This window comes from Dipodomys spectabilis, unplaced genomic scaffold (assembly GCF_019054845.1).
Source record: "Dipodomys spectabilis isolate Male_0828 unplaced genomic scaffold, ASM1905484v1 ptg000392l, whole genome shotgun sequence".
Lineage (NCBI taxonomy): Eukaryota > Metazoa > Chordata > Mammalia > Rodentia > Heteromyidae > Dipodomys > Dipodomys spectabilis.
In genome coordinates, this window is record NW_024871069.1 from 650,850 (window position 1) to 672,500 (window position 21,651).

General features: G+C 59.4%; 1 protein-coding gene across 1 annotated transcript in view; it reads right to left on the reverse strand.

Annotated features, from left to right (window-relative positions):
* Positions 1-21,651, reverse strand: part of Fbln1 (fibulin 1) — an 86,857-nt gene that overhangs the window by 33,818 nt on the left and 31,388 nt on the right. The window contains exons 7-14 of the mRNA XM_042667346.1: positions 21,334-21,471; positions 19,271-19,408; positions 13,350-13,493; positions 12,808-12,936; positions 12,124-12,249; positions 9,902-10,021; positions 7,891-8,022; positions 5,458-5,581 (exon numbers count right to left, since the gene is read on the reverse strand). Coding sequence (XP_042523280.1) covers positions 5,458-5,581; positions 7,891-8,022; positions 9,902-10,021; positions 12,124-12,249; positions 12,808-12,936; positions 13,350-13,493; positions 19,271-19,408; positions 21,334-21,471 — 1,051 coding nt within the window. The remainder of the gene's footprint in view (positions 1-5,457; positions 5,582-7,890; positions 8,023-9,901; positions 10,022-12,123; positions 12,250-12,807; positions 12,937-13,349; positions 13,494-19,270; positions 19,409-21,333; positions 21,472-21,651) is intronic.

The window sequence follows — 21,651 nt, forward strand, 5'->3', positions numbered from 1 at the left end:
AAGGAGACAGGTCCTAACTTCCTGTGACAGGAAGGAGACAGGCCCTAACTGCCTGTGACAGGAAGGAGACAGGTCCTAACTGCCTGTGACAGGAAGGAGACAGGCTGTAACTTCCTGTGACAGGAAGGAGACAGATTCAAGCTTCCTGTTACATGACGGAAATAAGTTCCAATGTCCTTTGACAGGAGGGAGATAGGCTCTTCCTGAGACAGGATGGAGGCAGGCTGTAACTTCCTGTGACAGAATGCAGACAGATCCAGACTTCCTGAAATAGAATGCAGACAGGCTCTAACCTCCTGTGACAGGATGGAGACAGGTCCTAACTTCCTGTGACAGGCTCTAACCTCCTGTGACAGGATGGAGACAGGTCCTAACTTCCTGTGACAGGCTCTAACCTCCTGTGACAGGATGGAGACAGGTCCTAACTTCCTGTGACAGGCTCTAACCTCCTGTGACAGGATGGAGACAGGTCCTAACTTCCTGTGACAGGCTCTAACCTCCTGTGACAGGATGGAGACAGGTCCTAACTTCCTGTGACAGGCTCTAACCTCCTGTGACAGGATGGAGACAGGTCCTAACTTCCTGTGACAGAACAGACAGGCTGTAACTTTCTGTGACAGAACAGACAGGCTGTAACTTCCTGTGACAGGAAGGAGACAGGCTCTAACTGCCTGTGACAGGAAGGAGACAGGCCCTAACTTCCTGTGACAGGTCCTAACTTCCTGTGACAGGAAGGAGACAGGCCCTAACTGCCTGTGACAGGTCCTAACTTCCTGTGACAGGAAGGAGACAGGCCCTAACTGCCTGTGACAGGAAGGAGACAGGCCCTAACTGCCTGTGACAGGAAGGAGACAGGCCCTAACTGCCTGTGACAGGTCCTAACTTCCTGTGACAGGAAGGAGCCAGGCTCTAATTCCTGTGAGAGGGCAAACATAGATGTTACCTTTCTGTGACAAGATGGAAACAGAAACTCTCTCTGTGTCCTGACCCCCAAGCTTTTCACACCCTAAAGACAGTGTGACCGGAACTCCAGTGGCGGCTAAGCTGTGGAGCCCCACAGGACGGGCCAAGCCGTGCCAGGAAGCTCTTCCCGGTCCGAGTTTGGGTTCTCCACCCAGGGGCGTCTTCACCTGGTTTTCTACCACATCCTCCTTGTGGCTTTTAAGCTTCCTCATCTAGTGCTGAGTCCGATGGATTCACTTTGCACTGTGTGCTTATTTTAAGTGTATCAGGGCTGAGAGGAAGCCTTTGGTTATTTACATTCTGGCCCTGGGTGGGAGCTTGCTGCATGGCGCTGAGCCCTGAGAACCAGGGACACTGCATGACAAGGAGTCTGGGGCCAGCTGTCCCTCATGGCACTAAGTCCAGGCCACAAAGTCCGAGAGGGGGCCTCCAAGGGGCTGGGGAGTGGAGCGCAGGCAGGTGGTTGGGGTCCATAAACTGCGCTGCTCTACAGTGCCAGGTGCCAGCTAGGCCCTGTACACGGCTCTGCCCGGCATTCTTCTCAGTCAACCATGGGAAGACAGAAAAACTTTGAGATGTGAGTCTTCTCCATGACTCCACAGTCGGTGGTAAGCAAAAGAACTGAGGTTCAACCTTTCTCCTTGGAAAGCCTTTATACCGTGAACACACACACACACACACACACACACACGAAATCTCCATCTCTAGGCCTCAGGAACGACCAGGCCGTTCCTGGCCAGCAGGTGGCGCGAGAGTCCCTCTCATAGGTTTCAGATTAAGGAGAGTAATGTGCACATGATGTCCTGGTCCATCGCACGCTAGACAGAGATCTGGATACTGCTCCCTCCCCAGTCTTGCCTCATGACCTGCTCTTGCCCGGCTCCTGGACAGCCCACTCAGCACCCCGGGGCGGGGGGGGGGGGCACAGCTCGCGGCTCTGTCACCTGTACCAGGCACCTCACTGGGTGCTTTGTAAATGGCCTTGGTTTTCCTGCTCAGAATCCTGTCCTGCTCTGCCCCAAACCTATCGCAACATCCTGAACCCATAGCGACTGTGCCTGGCAGGCTGCCTGTTAGGTTCAGGATGGAATCTGGGTCAGTGTGCCCAGCTGGGGGCCAAGCTGTCAATGCCAAATCTACGGAGCAGGGCACGGGCGACCCGGCCCTGTGCGCTGGCCAGCAATGGGGACCAAGCTCCCAGATTCCAGGGGTGTATTTTCCTGTCACGCCACGCACTGAAAGACAGTGCCCCAAATCTCCACCTTAACACACGTCACCTCAGCACCCCAATTCTGAGAGTCATCCATGAGCGTATAGCACGCCGCCCGGCTGCCCCGGCTGCCAGCGAGCGGCCGTGCGGCGGGACTGGCATTTCTCCAGTGTGAACACCTGTCCCTCTGCGGAGGAACGAGACCCGCCAGCCCAGCCCATCGGCGACTCTGCTTGTCCAGAACAGTCCAGAGCCGTTCATTCATATGTGGCCTTTCCCAGGGACGCAGCAGCCGCGCCGCCCAGCCTTGTGCCCCACGCCGCGAGCGTGGGGAGGGATACAGATGCCCCAGACTCTCGGAAGGATCTTTGCACAGGCAGCGGGCGAGGCGTGGCCGGGACCTCGCACCCCGGGCAGGCCCATGAGGTTGAGGTCCTGCGGCCTGCGGGCCAGCGTGCCAAGCCGATCCCTTTGCTGCCAGGGACATCAGCTGGGAGAAGGGAGCCTCGTGGGGGTGGGGAGGGCCAAGGCCCAGAGAGGCACGTGAGTCCCACATCTGGCCCAGCGAGGCCCCCAAGTGAGCCGCGGGCGGTGGCAGCCGCAGGGCGGCTGCTTTCTAAGAGCCACTTTCAGACTCAAACTCTAAAGACTCCATACTTTGTAAAGGGCAGATGGTCATTTAAGGTGTGTGTGGGGGAACGGCATGGAGATTTGAACTCAGGGACTCGTGCTTTCTAGGCAGATGCTCTGGCGTTTGAACCATGCTCACGGCCCTTACTGCTTCCGTTATTTTTCGGGTGAGGTTGAAGCCGGGGCCGGCCTAGACCACGGCGCCCCCATGTGGCGGGGAGGCCACACTATGCATGCATCACACCAGCTCCCAGGGTGACATGGCTCAACGGGTGAACCCGGGCGGAGCCTGGAGAGCCAGCAGAGGGAGCCTGTGCCCCCACCTCCGTGGACCCCCAACACATCAGGGAGACACCCCAGCACCCATCTTGTAACAGACCAGAGGCTCAGAAGCTCAGAGGCGGGAAACGCCCACCCTCCTTCAACTGCCACAGGGTCCCCACAAGGCTCCGGGGAGGCTCGTCCCTCTGCACCCCGCCCACTCTCCCGTCCTGGTCTGGCCCTTGTTCTCAGAGGCTGGGGCAGCCGAGGGGCCGGTGTGGGCCGCTGAGCGCTCAGGTACCAGCCCAGCACCACCGCCAGCCCTGCCTCAGGCACTAGGGGTGCTATCACCCGAGCTTGGTGGCTGAAGTCACTATTACAACTGCCACTGGGCTTCTGGAATCCTCAGACTCCAGCCTGACTGGACAGGCCCAGGGGACAGGGAGTCCACGGCCACCAACAGGGCCTGGGGCTTTCTCTATGGCTCAGAGAGGCTCTGCCGTGGCCTGCCAGGCTGCTGCATACCCCACAGCTCCCTGTGAGGTGATACACAGCCAAGCCCAGCTCCGTCAGGCAGCCCTCTGACCCCGGCACAGACAGGAAACAACACAATAATTCCCCCCCCACACACATACACCCCAGATAAGGTCTTGCTATGCAGCCCAGCTTAGCCTGAAACATGCAATCGTCCTGTCTTTGCCTCCCGATTGCTGAGATTGCAGACACATCCCACCATGCCCAGCCAAGTGTTTAAGGGACAGAAGCACATGGCATTCATGATCAAGCTGAATATACAAGCACGAAACTGGCACAGACCCCTTGAACAATTGGTGTAACAACACAAATACCAGAAAGTGGAAACGATTTGAATGGACGGTGGGTGGGAGGGGCGGATGAATGGAAAAGGGACACGTGGGCCAATACGGTCATCACACTTGCTGTATACATAGGAGAAAGGAAGTGGAAATGATGTGACTGGTGTCCAAGGGACAGGCAGGAAGCGGGAGGACACAAGGGGGACTCTGGTCAAGATACACTATATGTAGTTGGGCACCAGTGGCTCACACCTGAAATCCTAGCTACTCAGGAGGCTGAGATCAGAGGGTTGAGGTTCAAAGCCAGCCAGGGAAGGAACGTCGGTGAGACTCTTATCTCCAATGAACCACCAGAAAACCGGAAGTGGTGCTGTGGCTCAAGTGGTAGAGCGCTCGCCTTGAGCTGAAGAGCTGAGGGACAGTGCTCAGGCCCAGAGTTCAAGCCAAAAAAAACCCAAAAAACAAAAAACAAAAAAAATGTTTAAAATGCATCATGTATGTAGATGGACATATTAAATTGTAACCCCTTGAACCATCCTTTGTAGATTTAAAAATAATAAATTAAAAAAGAAAATGTGCTGGGAAACAGCAGATCAGAGAGTACAGCCAGGCTAGCAAGCAAGGAAGCCAGAGGCAGGAAGAATGGAGGGAAAGCCAGGGACCCTGAGCTGAGGCGCAGCCTAGAGGCTGGCAGAGCCCAGACCAGGGCAGCCCCACAGACACTGCGGCCCAGTGCAGGGCAGGGGAAGATGCCCGTCCTCCAGCGGGAGGGGCAGCCGCCCCAGAGCCCACGGCAGGCACAGGGGCAAGAGGCCGCAGCTGGACAAACCAGGCCTGCCGCAGTCCACTGAGCTCCGCTCCCGCTGGCAGAGGGCTTCTGTGCAGTCTGTGATGATGGAATTTGTTCACTGGCTTTTGGGGTGCTGAGGATCCCACCCAGGACAGGACACATGCCAGGCAAGTGCTCTACCACTGAGCCCCAGCCCCGGCCATGCCCCTAGTGACATTAAACGAGACTGAGTAGAATTAGGGCTGCAGGGAGATTGTGTCCTGGGGGCCCTTCTGGCTCTGAGGAGCGACTTCCTGGACATCACCAGTGGAGGCCCCGGTGGCTGGGAGAGTGATCTCACAATGGCGCGTGGGCCACACAGCCTGAGGACACAGAATCCTCTCTGCTGCTGCCCCAGCGGACAGTCTGCCTGTTGCGAGGTCATCTAGCAGGGAAGCCCAGCAAGTCGTGTGAACCCCTGGGTTTTGGCCCACACAGATGCCGATAATGGCTTGTCTGAACCAGAGCGTGTTCTGCCACCTGCATGTCATGAACTAGGAAACTGAGGCCTGGAGTGCTTATCGCAGGGCTGCACACTCAGTGTGGCTCAACCTGACACCAAGTCTACCGGTTTCAGATTTTTCTGCAGTCACCCCTATGCCCTCCTGAGACCAGGCTCACCGGCCTTTAGGGCCTGAGACCCAGAGACCTGCTGGTCTCATGGGAGACCTCAGGTCACAGGTGCCCAGACCTGGGGTTGGGCCTCCTGGAAGGCTGACAGACAGAAAACAGTGGCCTGCAGGACTTACGTGTCTGCAGAACGGCGGTAGTTCTCCGGGCACTGGAAGGATAGGCAGCGGAAGCCGCCCTGGATGTTGAAGCACGTCTCATTGACAGAGCAGTTGTGGACACCTGTCACACACTCATCAATGTCTGTGGAAGACCCAGAGGCAGAGCATGAGCACAGAGGACACAGAGGAGGCCATCTCCACCCACCCAGGCTTCACGCGACAGGGCGATGGGACGGGGATCATGCCATCCTTGCCCTCCACTGGAGCAGCACCCTGGCCAACTCTTTTAAACTCAGGACGTTGGGGATTTATAGAACAACCACTTATTCATAATGCTTGGTGTGAGGACCTAAGTCCTGTTAGGTGTGTCATTTAAAGAAAGCTCACAGGGCTCAGGGACCAGCCAAGGTCACACATGTGTGTCACGGCCAAGCTTGGAGCCAGGCAGGCAAGAAGGCGTCAGAGCCCATGGACTAACTGCCCAGAGAGGCAGAGATCCACTAACAGTCAGGAGGTTGGGGCCAAGCCACCAGCCCCATGTTGCAGACAGGAAACAGGCCTCACAGGGATCCATCTGGGCCTGGCTGCTGGTGTTGTGACAGCTGAGGCTGGGCGAGAGCCACGTAGCGACTCCTGCCATGGGGCCTGGGGCGCCATAGTGGGGGGGCCTGGGAGGAGGGACCTCCCTCACAGCCACCCCGGGACAGCCGAACGACGGGGCTTCAGGGGTGTGACTGCCCTGGAGGCATCTGTAAAGTCATACCAAAAGTCTGTCAGTGGCCAAAACAACACCCGCCACTGCGCAAGAATGTGTTTCCGCTGCTTCTGGGCAGGACCCCGGGCTGTGGTGAGGGAGCCCGGCCAGGACCCCACCCAACACGGGAGGCGCTGGGCGGTCCCCCGGGGACACCGTGGCACTGCTGGCCTCTGCCAAGTCACCCTCTTCACGACCAGAAATGGCATGATCCCTCATGGGAGGAGAGGGGCTTCCGTGGAAGGGGCTGGGTGGCCAGCCGCAGCACTCTGCGGTGTGGCCCCGCACACCGCCACCGTCATTTGCTCAGATACGTAATTAGCGCTCCCTAGTCATCAGATGGCGACCAGCTTGCAGGGACCCCAGGGTGTTCTCAGAAATGGGGACTGTGAAAACACAATGGACGCTGGCCCTGGCATCGCGCCTTAACTGGAGACCTTGGCTCCACTCACCCTCCTAACAGCCACAACCAAGGAAACCCAGGGTCCCACACCCCAGGCCATGCCCAGCCCCAGCCCTCCACAGAGGCCCCGTGACCCGCGCTGAGCCCCAGCCCTCCACAGAGGCCCCGTGACCCGCGCTGAGCCCCAGCCCCTCCACAGAGGCCCCGTGACCCGCGCTGAGCCCCTCCACAGAGGCCCCGTGACCCGCGCTGAGCCCCTCCACAGAGGCCCTGTGACCCGCGCTGAGCCCCAGCCCCTCCACAGAGGCCCCGTGACCCGCGCTGAGCCCCTCCACAGAGGCCCCGTGACCCGCGCTGAGCCCCAGCCCTCCACAGAGGCCCCGTGACCCGCGCTGAGCCCCAGCCCCTCCACAGAGGCCCCGTGACCCGCGCTGAGCCCCTCCACAGAGGCCCCGTGACCCGCGCTGAGCCCCTCCACAGAGGCCCCGTGACCCGCGCGCTGAGCCCCAGCCCTCCACAGAGGCCCCGTGACCCGCGCTGAGCCCCAGCCCTCCACAGAGGCCCCGTGACCCGCGCGCTGAGCCCTAGCCCTCCACAGAGGCCCCGTGACCCGCGCTGAGCCCCTCCACAGAGGCCCCGTGACCCGCGCGCTGAGCCCTAGCCCTCCACAGAGGCCCCGTGACCCGCGCTGAGCCCCTCCACAGAGGCCCCGTGACCCGCGCTGAGCCCCAGCCCCTCCACAGAGGCCCCGTGACCCGCACTGAGCCCCAGCCCTCCACAGAGGCCCCGTGACCCGCGCGCTGAGCCCTAGCCCTCCACAGAGGCCCCGTGACCCGCGCTGAGCCCCTCCACAGAGGCCCCATGACCCGCACTGAGCCCCTCCACAGAGGCCCCGTGACCCGCGCGCTGAGCCCTAGCCCTCCACAGAGGCCCCGTGACCCACGCTGAGCCCCAGCCCCTCCACAGAGGCCCCGTGACCCGCGCGCTGAGCCCTAGCCCTCCACAGAGGCCCCGTGACCCGCGCACTTTCCACCCAGGGCCCGGCCCACAGCTGCCTTTGTCCCATGCCTAGCTGGGGGCAGGGCCAAGACCCAGGGGCCTGAGCTGTCAGCCCCGGCTCAGGGGTGCAGGCAGAGGGGACACAGAGGGGCGCTGTGGGGGAAGCCTCCAGCAGACAGGGCCCTGGGTGTGTGAGACCAGCCAGGCCGCTCCAGGCGAGGTCCCCCCGCTCTGAAAGCACCATGGAAGCCCCCGGAAGGCGAGGTGGGGGTGGGGTCGGCCCCGCGCAGCTCACCTTGGCAGTTGCGGCCGTTGGGGGCCAGGCGGTAGCCGGACGCAGGGCAGCTGCACTGGAAGCTCCCAGGGACGTTGATGCAGCGGTAGGAACAGATGTGGCCCCCAGTGGGCAGAGCACACTCATCAATGTCTGCAACGGCAGAGCCCAGCACTCAGCATCCGGGCACTGCCCAGGCCAGAGCCGGCTCCCTGGACACTGCCCAGGCCGGAGCCGGCTCCCTGGACACTGCCCAGGCCGAAGCAGGCTCCCTGGACACTGACAGGGCCGGAGCAGGCTCCTTGGACACTGACCAGGATGGAGCCGGCTCCCTGGACACTGCCCAGGCCGGAGCAGGCTCCCTAGCCACTGCCCAGGCCGGAGCCGGCTCCCTGGACACTGACCAGGATGGAGCAGGCTCCCTGGACACTGCCCAGACCGGAGCAGACTCCCTGGACACTGCCCAGGCTGGACTCAGGCTCCCTGGCCACTGCCCAGGCTGGACCCGGGCTCCCTGGCCACTGCCCAGGCTGGACCCAGGCTCCCTGGCCACTGCCCAGGCCGGAGCCGGCTCCCTGGTCCTGGGTAGTCAGGCTGGGCCGGGAGGCCGCAGCACAGGGAGACTGAACAAAAGCCTCAGGTGTTGGTAACTTCAGACACCATCACGTTAGAAGGGGAAACTGAGGCCTGCAGTGAAACCAGACAGTCATATGGAAAATTTATAGTGGGAAGTGTGTGTGGTAGGAAGAAGATAGAGAATAGAGAACAAGTTGAAAACAATGATAATAAGAAACTCCTCACGTGAAGATGCAGGTTGGGCATCTGTCAAACAAAACGGTCGGCACCAGAAGTATTTCAGGTGTTTTAAATTCCGGAATCTCTCCATTTACATCATGACATATTTTTGGATATACAGGCAAGTCACACCACAAAATGTCTTTGTTATATGCATTCTGTATACACCACACTGGAGGTCCCCTATACAGTAATTTTAGGGCCCCTTGTTTTGACTATGGCTTATGCCTGTCATCCTAGCTACTCAGGAGGCTGAGATCTGAGGATCATCGTCCAACCCAGGTAGGAAAGTCCATGAGACTCTTATCTCCAATTAAACACCAAAAAGCCAGAAGTGGAGCTGTGGCTCAAGTGGTAGAGCGCCAGCCTTGAGTATAATAACACTCAAGGATAGCACTCAGGCTCTGAACTCCAGCACCAGGATCCGTATTGATGAGGTATAGAATTTTCCACTGGGCAAGCGTCCAGTAAGTTCCAGGTGTTGGAACATTCTGGATTTGGAGATAGGGAAGGCACTGTAGCTAGCTCCTCAGTGCTCTTCAGTTGCCCCTGGGGAGGGGATAGCCCATGCCACAGGAGGAGACCTGGCCAGACCCCACGAGGCCGGACCCAGAGCCAGGGCCGGGTCTCAGGGATACAGTGACCTCTGAGGCCCTCCTGACCTCAGCCATGTGCTACTGCCAAGCCCAGGGCCTGTGCCTCAAAGTCTCTACCACTGCACAAGGATTAAAAGAGGATTAAACCGGGTGTGTTATCACAAAACCATAATCCCAGCAAGACCCCATTTTGAAAACAAGAGGGCTATCTGGTCATGGTTGGCTCACTCCTGTAGTCCTAGCCTGGGCAGACAGATCTGTGAGACTTGTATCTCCAATAGCCAGTAAAAGGCCAGAAGTAGAGCTGTGGTTCAAGTGGCAGAGCACTAGACTTGAGCAAAAAGCCAAGTGAGAGCTTAAGGCCCTGAGTTCAAATCCTAGTACTAGCACAAAAAAGCGGGGGGAGGAGCACGGGGATAGCAGAAGCGGTTGTGCACTTGCCCACACGTGGGAGAGCCTGAGTTCCATCCTCAGAACAGAAGAAGGCCAAGGGCAATGTGGGGGGTGTGGTTTCCTTCTCCCCACCCCTCCACTCTGAGGAGAGCCGCCACCACAGCTCCGGAGCTCGGCGCCGTGGATGGAAAGCGCAGCGCGGGGCGGCTGAGGCCGGCGCCGCCCTCCCGGCGCGGGGACAGCCTCACCTTCACAGGTGACCCCGTCCACGTCGCTGAGCTGGTAGCCTCGCCGGCAGTAGCACTGGAAGGAGCCGTAGACGTTGGCACACTCCTGGCTGCAGGGGCTGTTGTGGCATTCATTCACGTCTGAGAGAGAGGGAGGTCCCAGGTCACCACCTAGCTAGGCCGTGGGGGGTTCCGGGCTCACAGAGCCAGGCCAGCGGTCCGGCTGCCCCAGGGCTCCTCACCCATGCCGTGGGGACAGCGGTCCGGCCGGCCCAGGGGTCCTCACCCATGCCGTGGGGACAGCGGGCGGGCACCCCAGGGGTCCTCACCCATGCCGTGGGGACAGCGGGCGGGCACCCCAGGGGTCCTCACCCATGCCGTGGAGACAGCGGGCGGGTGCCCCAGGGGTCCTCACCCATGCCGTGGGGACAGCGGGCGGCCGCCCCAGGGGACCTCACCCATGCCGTGGGGACAGCGGGCGGGCACCCCAGGGGTCCTCACCCATGCGGTGGGGACAGCGGGCGGGTGCCCCAGGGGTCCTCACCCATGCCGTGGGGACAGCGGGCGGGTTGCCTGTCCCCTTGCTCCAGGATAATACACTGCAGAGAGCTTGGCTGTACTCGGGATGCAAGACCCCACCCTGCCACAGCCAGCCCCAGGCAGCCCTCCACTGGACCACACCTGCCCAGGGCCACGCCCTCCACTGGACCACACCTGCCCAGGGCCATGCCCTCCACTGGACCACACCTGCCCAGGGCCACGCCCTCCACCGGACCACAGCCGCCCAGGGCCACACCCTCCACTGGACCACACCTGCCCAGGGCCATGCCCTCCACTGGACCACACCTGCCCAGGGCCACGCCCTCCACTGGACCACACCTGCCCAGGGCCACGCCCTCCACTGGACTACACCTGCCCAGGGCCACGCCCTCCACTGGACCACAGCAGGCCCAGGGCCACGCCCTCCACTGGACCACAGCCTGCCCAGGGCCACGCCTTCCACTGGACCACAGCCTGCCCAGGGCCATGCCCTCCACTGGACCACACCTGCCCAGGGCCACGCCCTCCACTGGACCACACCTGCCCAGGGCCATGCCCTCCACTGGACCATACCTGCCCAGGGCCACGCCCTCCACTGGACCACAGCCGGCCCAGGGCCACGCCCTCACTGGACCACACCTGCCCAGGGCCACGCCCTCCACTGGACCACACCTGCCCAGGGCCACGCCTCCACTGGACCACAGCCAGCCCAGGGCCATGCCCTCCACTGGACCATACCTGCCCAGGGCCACGCCCTCCACTGGACCACACCTGCCCAGGGCCACGCCCTCCACTGGACCACAGCCAGCCCAGGGCCACGCCCTCCACTGGACCACACCTGCCCAGGGCCACGCCCTCCACTGGACCACAGCCGCCAGGCTCCCACACTGCCCTCACTAGGAGCCAGGGTCTGGCTAGCTCTCCAGTGGAAATCTGAGCCTGTCCCCTGGCTTTCCCTTCCAGGTGGGGTCCTGTGTAGGTAACAGCACAGGGGCCCAGCCTAGACAACAGACATCCCCAGGCTGCAAAGCTCTGGGCGCAGACGCCACTCAGTAAGCCCGGCTGTCACACTCTGCTCCCGTTGCCTGGAGCAGATGTTGCAAATGACAGGTCAAAGCTGGCCCACCACTTGCTTTTGTTAGTAAAGTTTTATTGGGACACAGCCACACACAAAAATATGTTACAGTAGAGTAACAACGAATCATGGCTAGAAGTCTTAAACAGCTACTACCACAGAGGCTTATAGGGAAGAGGCTTCCAGTCTTTGGCCTCAAGGCCCTATAGATTTGTTATCTGCTGCTTCTAATGTGTGTGTGCGCACACACACGTGCTTTTTGTCCTGGGGCTTGAACTCAGGGCTTAGGTGCTATCCCTGAGCTTCTTTTGCTCGACACTAGTGCTCTCCACTTGAGCCACAGCTCTACTTCTGGCCTTTTCTGTGATTAATTGGAGATAAGTCTCAGACTTTCCTGCTTAGTCTAGCTTCAAACCATGATCCTCAGATCTCAGATGACGGGCATGAGCCACCGGCACCAGCTGTTTCCGGCTACTTCTGAGCAGGACGGAAGGGATGCCCATCAGCCCCACAAGTTTCCTCCTGCGGCCTCTTTGAGTGGGACGAGGCTGCGGGCCTCGGGCCCGGCCAGGCCCCCGGGGAGAGCCCCTCACCTTCACAGGCCAGACCCCTGGGGAGAGCCCCTCACCTTCACAGGACCGGCCGTCCGGGGAGAGCCGGAAGCCCTCGGAGCAGCTGCAGTGGTAGGAGCCCGGCGTGTTCTCGCACTTGTGGCCACACAGGCGCCCGGGGAAGCGCTGACACTCGTTGATGTCTGAAACACAGGGTGTCTCAGCCCCTTCCTCCCCATCCTGCAGCCTCATTTCCCGGGAGAGGGGCCAGGGGACTGGTCCCAGCACACGGTGGGCCCTGCCCCTCCCAGTGTGCCCGTGCCACGCCCCTCCCCCCCCTCCCCGGCATGGCCCTCCGCCCTGTGTGGGCCCGAGGGGATGGGAGCCGCCCGCCTTCCCGAGCACCTTCCCGGGCACCTTGGGCCATGGCCCAGCTCGGCACCTCCCCAGCCTGCCCCCCGCCCCTGGCAGGGCAGGCTGGAGGCCAGCGTTGAGAAAAGTCACTAACAGTTGCTGTTTGTAGACCCAGGCCGGAGTCTCAGAGACTCTGGGTCTGAGGCCAAGCAGACAGCTGCTGAGAGAGGTGACGTCCCAAAGCCAGGCCAGGGTGTGGGGCCAGCAGCAGAGCTGCAGCTAGCGGGGGGGGGGGGGGGGGGGGTCCTGATGTGGGGGTCTTTGTTCTTGGGTGTCCTGAGCCATGGCTGAGCGGACATCTTTCCAGTGCTACAGGCCCCGACGCTGCCCGCTGGACCTCCACGTACCCACGCATGTCCTGCTGATGCCATCGAAATAGAACCCAGCCTTGCACTCGCACCGGAAGCTGCCGGGGGTGTTCACGCAGCGGTGCCCCGCCCCGCAGGGCTCGGCTGGGGCCGCGCACTCGTCCACATCTTGGCAAAGAGAAAGAGGGAGCTGTGAACAAGGAGGCTGCGAACCCCGGGAAGCCGGGAAGGGCCGGTCACGGGGCACAGGCACAAGCGGGCGGGCCCCTATGCCTTTCGGGAAGTAGCAGGACCTTTGTCCTCCGGATTATAAGGTGCATGAAGCAGGGCGGGCTCAGGAGAGCTGAGTTGCAGGCAGGTGTGACGCGTTGGGTTTGGCGTGAGCTACATACCGAGGAGGCCGGGCCGGTGGCAGCACATGGGCTGCTGTGCCGGCCACTGCCACGGCCCAGGCCAGACAAGAAAGGCCTGAGTCCAGGGACGGGCTGGGAGACGATGCAGGGCAGAAGGGACTGGGCGGGGCTGCGGAAGCAGACAGAAAAGCGCATGCCAGGCTTGTTTATTTAGAGAGAAATACCAACCGACGCAGCGCGTGCCCTCTTCGTTGAGATGGTAGCCGCGGCCACAGTTGGGCGCGCTCTTCCGGCATGTGTATGAGCCCTCCGTGTTGATACACGTCTGCCCCACGGGGCACGGGGCACTGATGCTTAAACACTCATTTATATCTGCAGCGGGAGGAAGCAGAGACCGCGTGCTTAGCCGTGGCAGGCAGCCCAGGCTCCCAGCATCCCCTTGGCTCGGTACAACCGCAGTGACACCCCTCTCCCCTGGACTGCGTGGCGGCCTCTAATCAGCTCTACACACACACAGCCTCCAATACCCATCTCTACTCACTCTTCGCCCAGAGACCTCCAACACTGCCAACCGTCACTGAGCCAGAACCCACCCATAGCCACTAGCCTGGCTATCCTGCACGCATGTCCACCACACACACGCATGTCCACCCCAGTGGATAGGGCTGACAACACTCCAGACCCAGAGAAGCTCCAGCCTCCTCTGGTGACTGCCAGGTCCCGCCTGCCCCCAGCCTCACCCGCCTACCCCCAGCCTCACCCGCAGTCCTGAGTCCTAACAAGGGGCTAGCACGGCTCCCTCGCTCACTGGCAGACCAGACACTCTGGCCCCACCTCCAGGGCCCGCCCCTCCCCCAGGCCCCCAGGCCCGGGGCCACACCTCTGTGAGCACTCTCAGAAAGACACCTTCCTGCCACCCATCTGGGTCCCGGGCCAGGAAGGAAGGGCTGGCCTTCCTGGAGTTTCCGTCCAGAGAGCACCCTGCCAGCTATGGGCCACCCTCCTCGGAGGGCCCAACCCCGATCCCCCCTCCCCACGGCCCCCCTCCCCACGGCGCTCACGCCCCAATCCCCTCCCCCCTCCCCATGGCTCACGCCTCGACCCCCCCCTCCCCACGGCGCTCACGCCCCAACCCCGAGCCCCCATCCCCACGGCGCTCATGCACGATCCCCCCTCCCCACGGTGCTCATGCCCGATCCCCCCTCCCCACGGCGCTCACGCCCCAACCCCGACCCCCGCACCCCACGGCGCTCACGCCCCTCCCCCCTCCCCCCTCCCCACGGTGCTCACGCCCCGACCCCCCTCCCCACGGTGCTCATGCAGGCACACAGTGCCACGCGGCATTCCTCAAACTTTCGTGTATGGCGTCGCCTCTGAACTCATGGCGAGGCCTCCTTTTTGGTAGTACTGGGGTTTAAGCTCAGGCCTCATGCTGAGCCACGCCTCTTCCCTTTTTTGTACTGTGCCCCAGAGCACAGGACCGCCCATTTTATCTTTCCGCCCTAACTGGGATGTCAGCCACCCCCCCCCCCCCACCCCGCACCCAGCTCCTGCGGTGGAGATGGCATCTCTCAGGGATTTTCTGCCGGAGTGGCCCCGAGCGGCCATGCTCTGAGCTCAGCTTCCCAGGGGCTGGGGGGAGCCACCAGTGCCTGGCCTCGGGGGCCTTCTTCTAGGCAACCAGAACCAGAGAGACTGACTCCTCAGAGACAGCAGGAGCCGGGAAGGCAGAGAGCTCAGGTCTCTGTCTAGGGGTCTTGCCTCCGGTCACTGCAAGTGAGGCCCTCACATCAAGATCACAAGCCTGGGCCAAATCCAGCCCACTGCCCACTCTCACAAATAAAGCCTCACTGACACAGAGCCAGGCCACTGACACACACAGAGCCAGGCCACTGACACAGAGCCACTGACACACACAGAGCCAGGCCACTGACACACACAGAGCCACTGACACACACAGAGCCAGGCCACTGACACACACAGAGCCACTGACACACACAGAGCCAGGCCACTGACACACACAGAGCCAGGCCACTGACACACACAGAGCCAGGCTACTGACACACACAGAGCCACTGACACACACAGAGCCAGGCCACTAACACACACAGAGCCAGGCTACTGACACACACAGAGCCAGGCCATTGACACAGAGCCAGGCCACTGACACACACAGAGCCAGGCCATTGACACAGAGCCAGGCCACTGACACACACAGAGCCAGGCCACTGACACACACAGAGCCACTGACACACACAGAGCCAGGCCACTGACACACACAGAGCCAGGCCACTGACACACACAGAGCCAGGCCACTGACACACACAGAGCCAGGCCACTGACACACACAGAGCCAGGCCACTGACACACACAGAGCCAGGCCACTGACACAGAGCCAGGCCACTGACACACACAGAGCCACTGACACACACAGAGCCACTGACACACACAGAGCCAGGCCACTGACACACACAGAGCCAGGCCACTGACATAGAGCCAGGTCACTGACACAGAGCCAGGCCACTGACATAGAGCCAGGTCACTGACACAGAGCAAGGCCACTCGCTACTAGAGCTGAGGGGTCACAACTGAGATCAGATGGCCGAGAAAGTTGACATCCACCATCTAGCCTTTCATAGGTAGAGCGAGGGTGGCTTCCTCAGCGGAGAATAAACGCAGCGGTCACCGCGCCTCCAAGTCCTGCTTGGCCTCTGCTGGCCGGAGAACACCACATACCTCAGGCAATAAAGACGAATGAATGAATGAATGAGTGAGTGGGTGAATAAATGGGTGGATGGATAAGTGAGTGAGTAAATGAGAAAATGAATACGTGGATAGATAACTGAGTGGATGAGTGAGTGGATGGATGAGAACACTCTGAGTGAGCAGTGGATGAATGCGCAAATTAAGGAAAGGACAAATGAGTGAATGAGTAGAAAATGAATGGATGAATGAGTGAGAGGGCGGACTGGAGAGGGAGACACAAAGGACAGGTCACTGTTTAATTCCCCCTCTCAGGTACTGGACGCCCAGCTGTCCAGGTCCCTGTCCACTTGGTTTGACCAGGCGCGCTGATACAACATGGAACTCTTCAGTGCATCAGTACCATGAACACCCCAGGACCATGAACACCCCACAACCACAAACACCCGGACCGTGAGCACCCCACAACCACAAACACCCGGACCGTGATCACCCCACAACCACGAACACCCCAGGACCGTGAGCACCCCACAACCACAAACACCCCAGGACCGTGAGCACCCCAAAACCACAAACACCCCAGGACCGTGAGCACCCCACAACCACAAACATCCCAGGACCATGAGCACCCCACAACCACAAACACCTGGACCGTGAGCACCCCACAACCACAAACACCCCAGGACCGTGAACACCCCACAACCACGAACACCCGGACCGTGAGCACCCCACAACCACAAACACCCCAGGACCGTGATCACCCCACAACCACAAACACCGGGACCGTGATCACCCCACAACCACAAACACCCCAAAACCACAAATACCCCAGGACCGTGATCACCCCACAACCACGAACACCCGGACCGTGATCACCCCACAACCACAAACACCCGGACCGTGATCACCCCACAACCACAAACACCCGGACCGTGATCACCCCACAACCACAAACACCCCAGGACCGTGAGCACCCCACAACCACAAACACCCCAGGACCGTGATCACCCCACAACCACAAACACCGGGACCGTGATCACCCCACAACCACAAACACCCCAAAACCACAAACACCCCAGGACCGTGATCACCCCACAACCACAAACACCCCAGGACCATGAGCACCCCACAACCACAAACACCCCAGGACCATGAGCACCCCACAACCACAAACACCCCAGGACCATGAGCACCCCACAACCACAAACACCCCAGGACCGTGAGCACCCCAGGACCGTGAGCACCCCACAACCACAAACACCCCACAACCACAAACACCCGGACCGTGAACACCCCACAACCACAAACACCCCAAGACCGTGAACACCCCACAACCACAAACACCTGGACCGTGAGCACCCCACAACCACAAACACCCCAGGACCGTGAGCACCCCACAACCACGAACACCCCAGAACCGTGAACACCCCATAACCACAAACACTCGGACCGTGAGCACCCCAGGGGGACTAGGCCAGTGATCTGGGAGGTCCTGCTCTGCCCCGTCCCTCAGCTTCCTCAGGTGACCAATACCAAAGTTCTGGAAAATTCTCCATTCCCTCAGGGGAAAGCCCCCCCCCCCCCCCGCCCTGCCCATCTTGTGAGCAGGGCTCTGCCCCAGGGCTGCCGGTGGACAAGAGGCCTCTGGGCTCCTGGAGGGGCCAGCGCTCCCTACTACAGCCCAGGTTGATCTGGGGGTGCAGAGCAGGGGGACCGGGCAGGGCTCGGGGGGAATCTGGGCTGGGGAAAGAGCTACGGTGGCCCTGGGGCTTTCTTCTCTGCTACGGTCTCTCCTTGGACACAGTCACTACCTTAAAGAGGGACAGAGCGATCTCTAGCCAGCTCCGAGACCAAAAACAAGACGCAGCTGTCACAACCCAGAAGGGCGGCTCATGCTGGGCTCCGTGGGGCTTTCCCTGCGACCCCGCTCCCTCGGTCTGGGGGGGGGGGGGCCCACAGTTCCTGTGCCTCGGCTCCAGCTGCACAGTCTGCACACAGACAAAATCCAGAGGGGCTGCGACTTGCACACTTTCCTCCTGGTGGAAAACAGGGCTGATGTTGCCGTGAGTCTACATTTCAATGCAGCCTCCTCCACAGAGGGCCCTGAAGCAGGCCTCAAACGTGAGCTCTGCTGCTTGGGGGCGAGCTAGGAGGGGTGGGGGGGTCTGAGGGGGGCCTGAGGGGGCCGAGGGGGCTGGCCCGGACTGTCCCAGAGGCCACCAACGGGTAACTTCAGAGCCACACAGTGGCCAGAACAGAGCCATCTGAGAGACCATTAGCACAAGTTTATCTAAGAAAGATAAGGTAGACATTAGAGGAGGGACAGGCCTTCACTAGTGAGTCCTGCAGCTCAGCTTGAGGTGAACTCTGATCTCAGAGGTGGGATCTGCTGTCCAGATCTGGGTTCAAGTGCTGGGAGCAAGCAGAGATGGAGGCGGAGAAGCAGAGGCTGGCGCTCGGCCTGAGCTGCCGCCGGGATGCGGCAGTCATGAGTTCACCGGGTTTCCCTCCGCTCAGGCCGCCTTCCCGACGCCACACAATAGCTCTTTAAATTATGGTGAGCTATCTATGTAACAAGCTGCAACACGAAGCACATCTTAGGCTTGTCCAGTCCTGCCGGAAGGGGAAATCTGCCCTTCCCCCAGGCGCCGCCGCCATCGGCTTGCTGGCTTACTGGGTTTTGTTTTTAATGGTGCCAGTGCTGGGGCTGGAACGCAGGGCATCGTAATTTAGCCCAGCAATCGTGCTCAAGGCTAGTGCTCTACCACTTGAGCCACAGCTCCACTTCTAGCTCTTTGGTAGTTCATTAGAGATAAGAGTCTCGTGGACTTTCCTGCCGGGGCTGACTCTGAACCGTGATCCTCAGATCTCGGCCTCCTGAGTAGCTGGGATGACAGGCGTGAGCCGCCGGTGCCCGCTGAATTCCGAATACTTTTATAAAACCGTTTGAACAGAGTAGGCATTGTGACAGGGGGGCGGCGTTGGCCGGTGTCTCCGGCGCCTGCCGATTCACAAGGCCTGGTGGGGTCCCCGCCTCCGGCCTGAGGCTGGTGCCCTGGCGCCTGGCAGGAAGGAAACTGAAACATGGAGGAAGTCACCTTTCTTAGGCCACCTGCTTCAAAACCAGATGATCTCTGAATCCAAAACCCAAGCTCTACCATCTAGACAGAGAACAACAAACTCCTGTTCTTGGACCAAACCCAGCCTGCCACTGGTGTTTATAAATAAAGTTTTATTGAAACACGGTCTCATCTATTTGTTTACACAGAGGCTGTGGCGTCTGAGCGGTGACGCAGAACACAGGGCCTAGAGTGTCTAAAATCCTTGCTGTCTTTCCCTTTACAGAGTCTGCAATCCCTGGTGTGAACTCTTCACAGCCCCTCAGATCCCATAGGCCGGCCCCCGGGATCGGCCCCGGGACCCACGCTGGCTGAGCGCCTTCTTACCGATGCAGCTGCCTAGAGCGTCCTGAATAAAGCCGCCCTTGCACTGCAGCTTGGGTCTGCAACGGAAGGATCCCAGAGTATTCTGACAGATAAAATCGGGGGGGCAGTTATGAATACCACTCTCACACTCGTCAATATCTGGTGCATCATAAAAAAAGGAGATTGTTAGCAAGGGTCCCGGCACGAGCATTTTACAACACTTTAACATCACAAGACATACTTCTTAAAATTATTATCACTTCAACTCACGACTTAGACTACAACCCAAAATTCAAATAGTGAACCAAACTGTGCCAACTTGCTAAAGACTTGAAGCACTCTCCCTGAAGCCCACCCACACCGAGACTTTCATGAAGCAATGGCTCTGCTGTATAATAGATAACGCAGGCATTTTCCTGGCTTCCAGCGTTTTCATTATCTTAGTGACAATGAGCACTCTCTATACAGCTCAATGTCAGTGAAACCCTCGTTACTCCAGATCTCAAGATGGAAGTCTGAAGCCAGCCCAAGAAGAAAAAGTCTGTGAGATTCTCATCTCCAATTAACCAGTGAAAGGGCAGAAGTGGAGCTGTGGCTCAAGTGGTTGAACACCAGCCCTGAGTGGAAAAAGCTAAGTGACGGCAGCAGGTTTCTGAGTTCAGGCCTCTGAACTCACGCCTGCGCGCACACACAGCAGGTTTCTGAGTTCAAGCCTCCGAGCTCACGCCTGCGCACACACGCGTGCGTGCACACGCACACACACTAAAGAAAAATAATAAAAACAAATCAAACAAAACCAAATCGGTCTCTCTAATCGTTTCCATCCTGAGTCTTCCTGACAGTCCAATGGTCTCTCAGGACAGGATGCAAGTGGCTGCCCAGCCTTGAAGTTCACAGCCATCAAAGGCTCAGACATGTATACTCAGCTGGCCTGGCCCTGGGCTCTGGAGTCCAAACAGAACAGGGCAGGGCGGTAAAGACGTCCCCTCTGTCCTGAGGGTGTGCCGGGCCTTCAGTCCCTCGCATAATTCAATGATTAATATTTTTTATACAAGTGGGTTCTGTCCTTTTGAGAGGCCAAAGCTCTGGGTAGAAAACCACGCTCCAAAAGCTCCTCATCGGAGTTTTATCTGCCCGATAACATTTATGGTTTGACAAAGAAAGGCTGGAAGCCAGAAATGTTTGCTTTTATGAAGTGGAAGGGGCTTGGCTTTGAACTTCAAGGAAGCCTGAACTCAGATGCACAGCAACTGTGGTGCAAAAATGGTTGTGTGGAAATTTTCCCTTTATTGGTTGGGTCTTTGTAGAAAACATATGGGAGCACCAAAAATTTATCTTTGATCTTTTTCTTCTTTTCTCTCTCTTTTCTTTTTTTCCTTTTCTTTTTCTTTTCTTTCTTTTCTTTTTTTTGTTGGTCATGGGTCTTGAACTCTGGGCCTGGGCGCTGTCCCTCAGCTCTTCAGTTCAAGGCTAGCGCTCTACCACTTGAGCCACAGCGCCACTTCCGGCTTTTTCTGTTTATGTGGTGCTGAGGAATTGAACCTAGGGCCTCACACATGCAAGGCAAGCACTCTACCACTGAGCCACCTTCCCAGCCCCTTTTTCTTCTTTTCTTTTCATATACTGGATTTGGACTCAGGGTCTTAAGTTTACTCATCTGGCACTGTACTATGGGAGTCATGCCTCCAGTCCAGCGTTTTGCTGGTTATTGGAGATGAAGTCTCATGGGCTTTTTGCTGTGGCTGGCTTCAAACCATGATCATCTGGATCTCAGCCTCTTGAGTAGCTAGAATTATAGATGTGAGCCACCAGCACCTGTCCCTAGTCTTATTTTTAAAGGATCAGGCACTGAGTCTCTAAAGCCAAACGGACCAGCATCCTTCGCTTGGCACCATGAGAAAGTGAATCTGCTAATCAGAAATCTAACTCCCCACCCCCATCCTGCCTGGGTGGGAGACAGTAGGTACACCACCACCTCCTACAGCAAGGCAGTGCCCCAGGCAGCCACACGGGGGCAGCGCCGGGGCCCAGCCCGCGGCCCTCCGCACACCCACCCCTCACAGGCGGAAGGAGGCCGCGCCCACCTTTGCAGTTGTTGTCGTCCGTGAGCTCATAGCCAGTCCCGCAGCTGCTCTCCCGCTGGCAGCGGAAGGAGCCCATTGTATTGATGCAGGTCTCTCCCAGCCGGCAGCTGTGGCTGCCCGTGATGCATTCATTGGTATCTAGAGATGAGGGTGACACGGGCAAGAACAGCCCTTAGCGTTATCAGCAGGAACCCCCAGATGGGGCTGACTTCCCACATCCATCAGGTGCTCAGCTCGGACAGGCAGACAGGTGCTCTGGGGATGGTGAATCAGGACCGCGCCACCAAACCAAGCCTGAATTTCCACCTATTGCTTCTT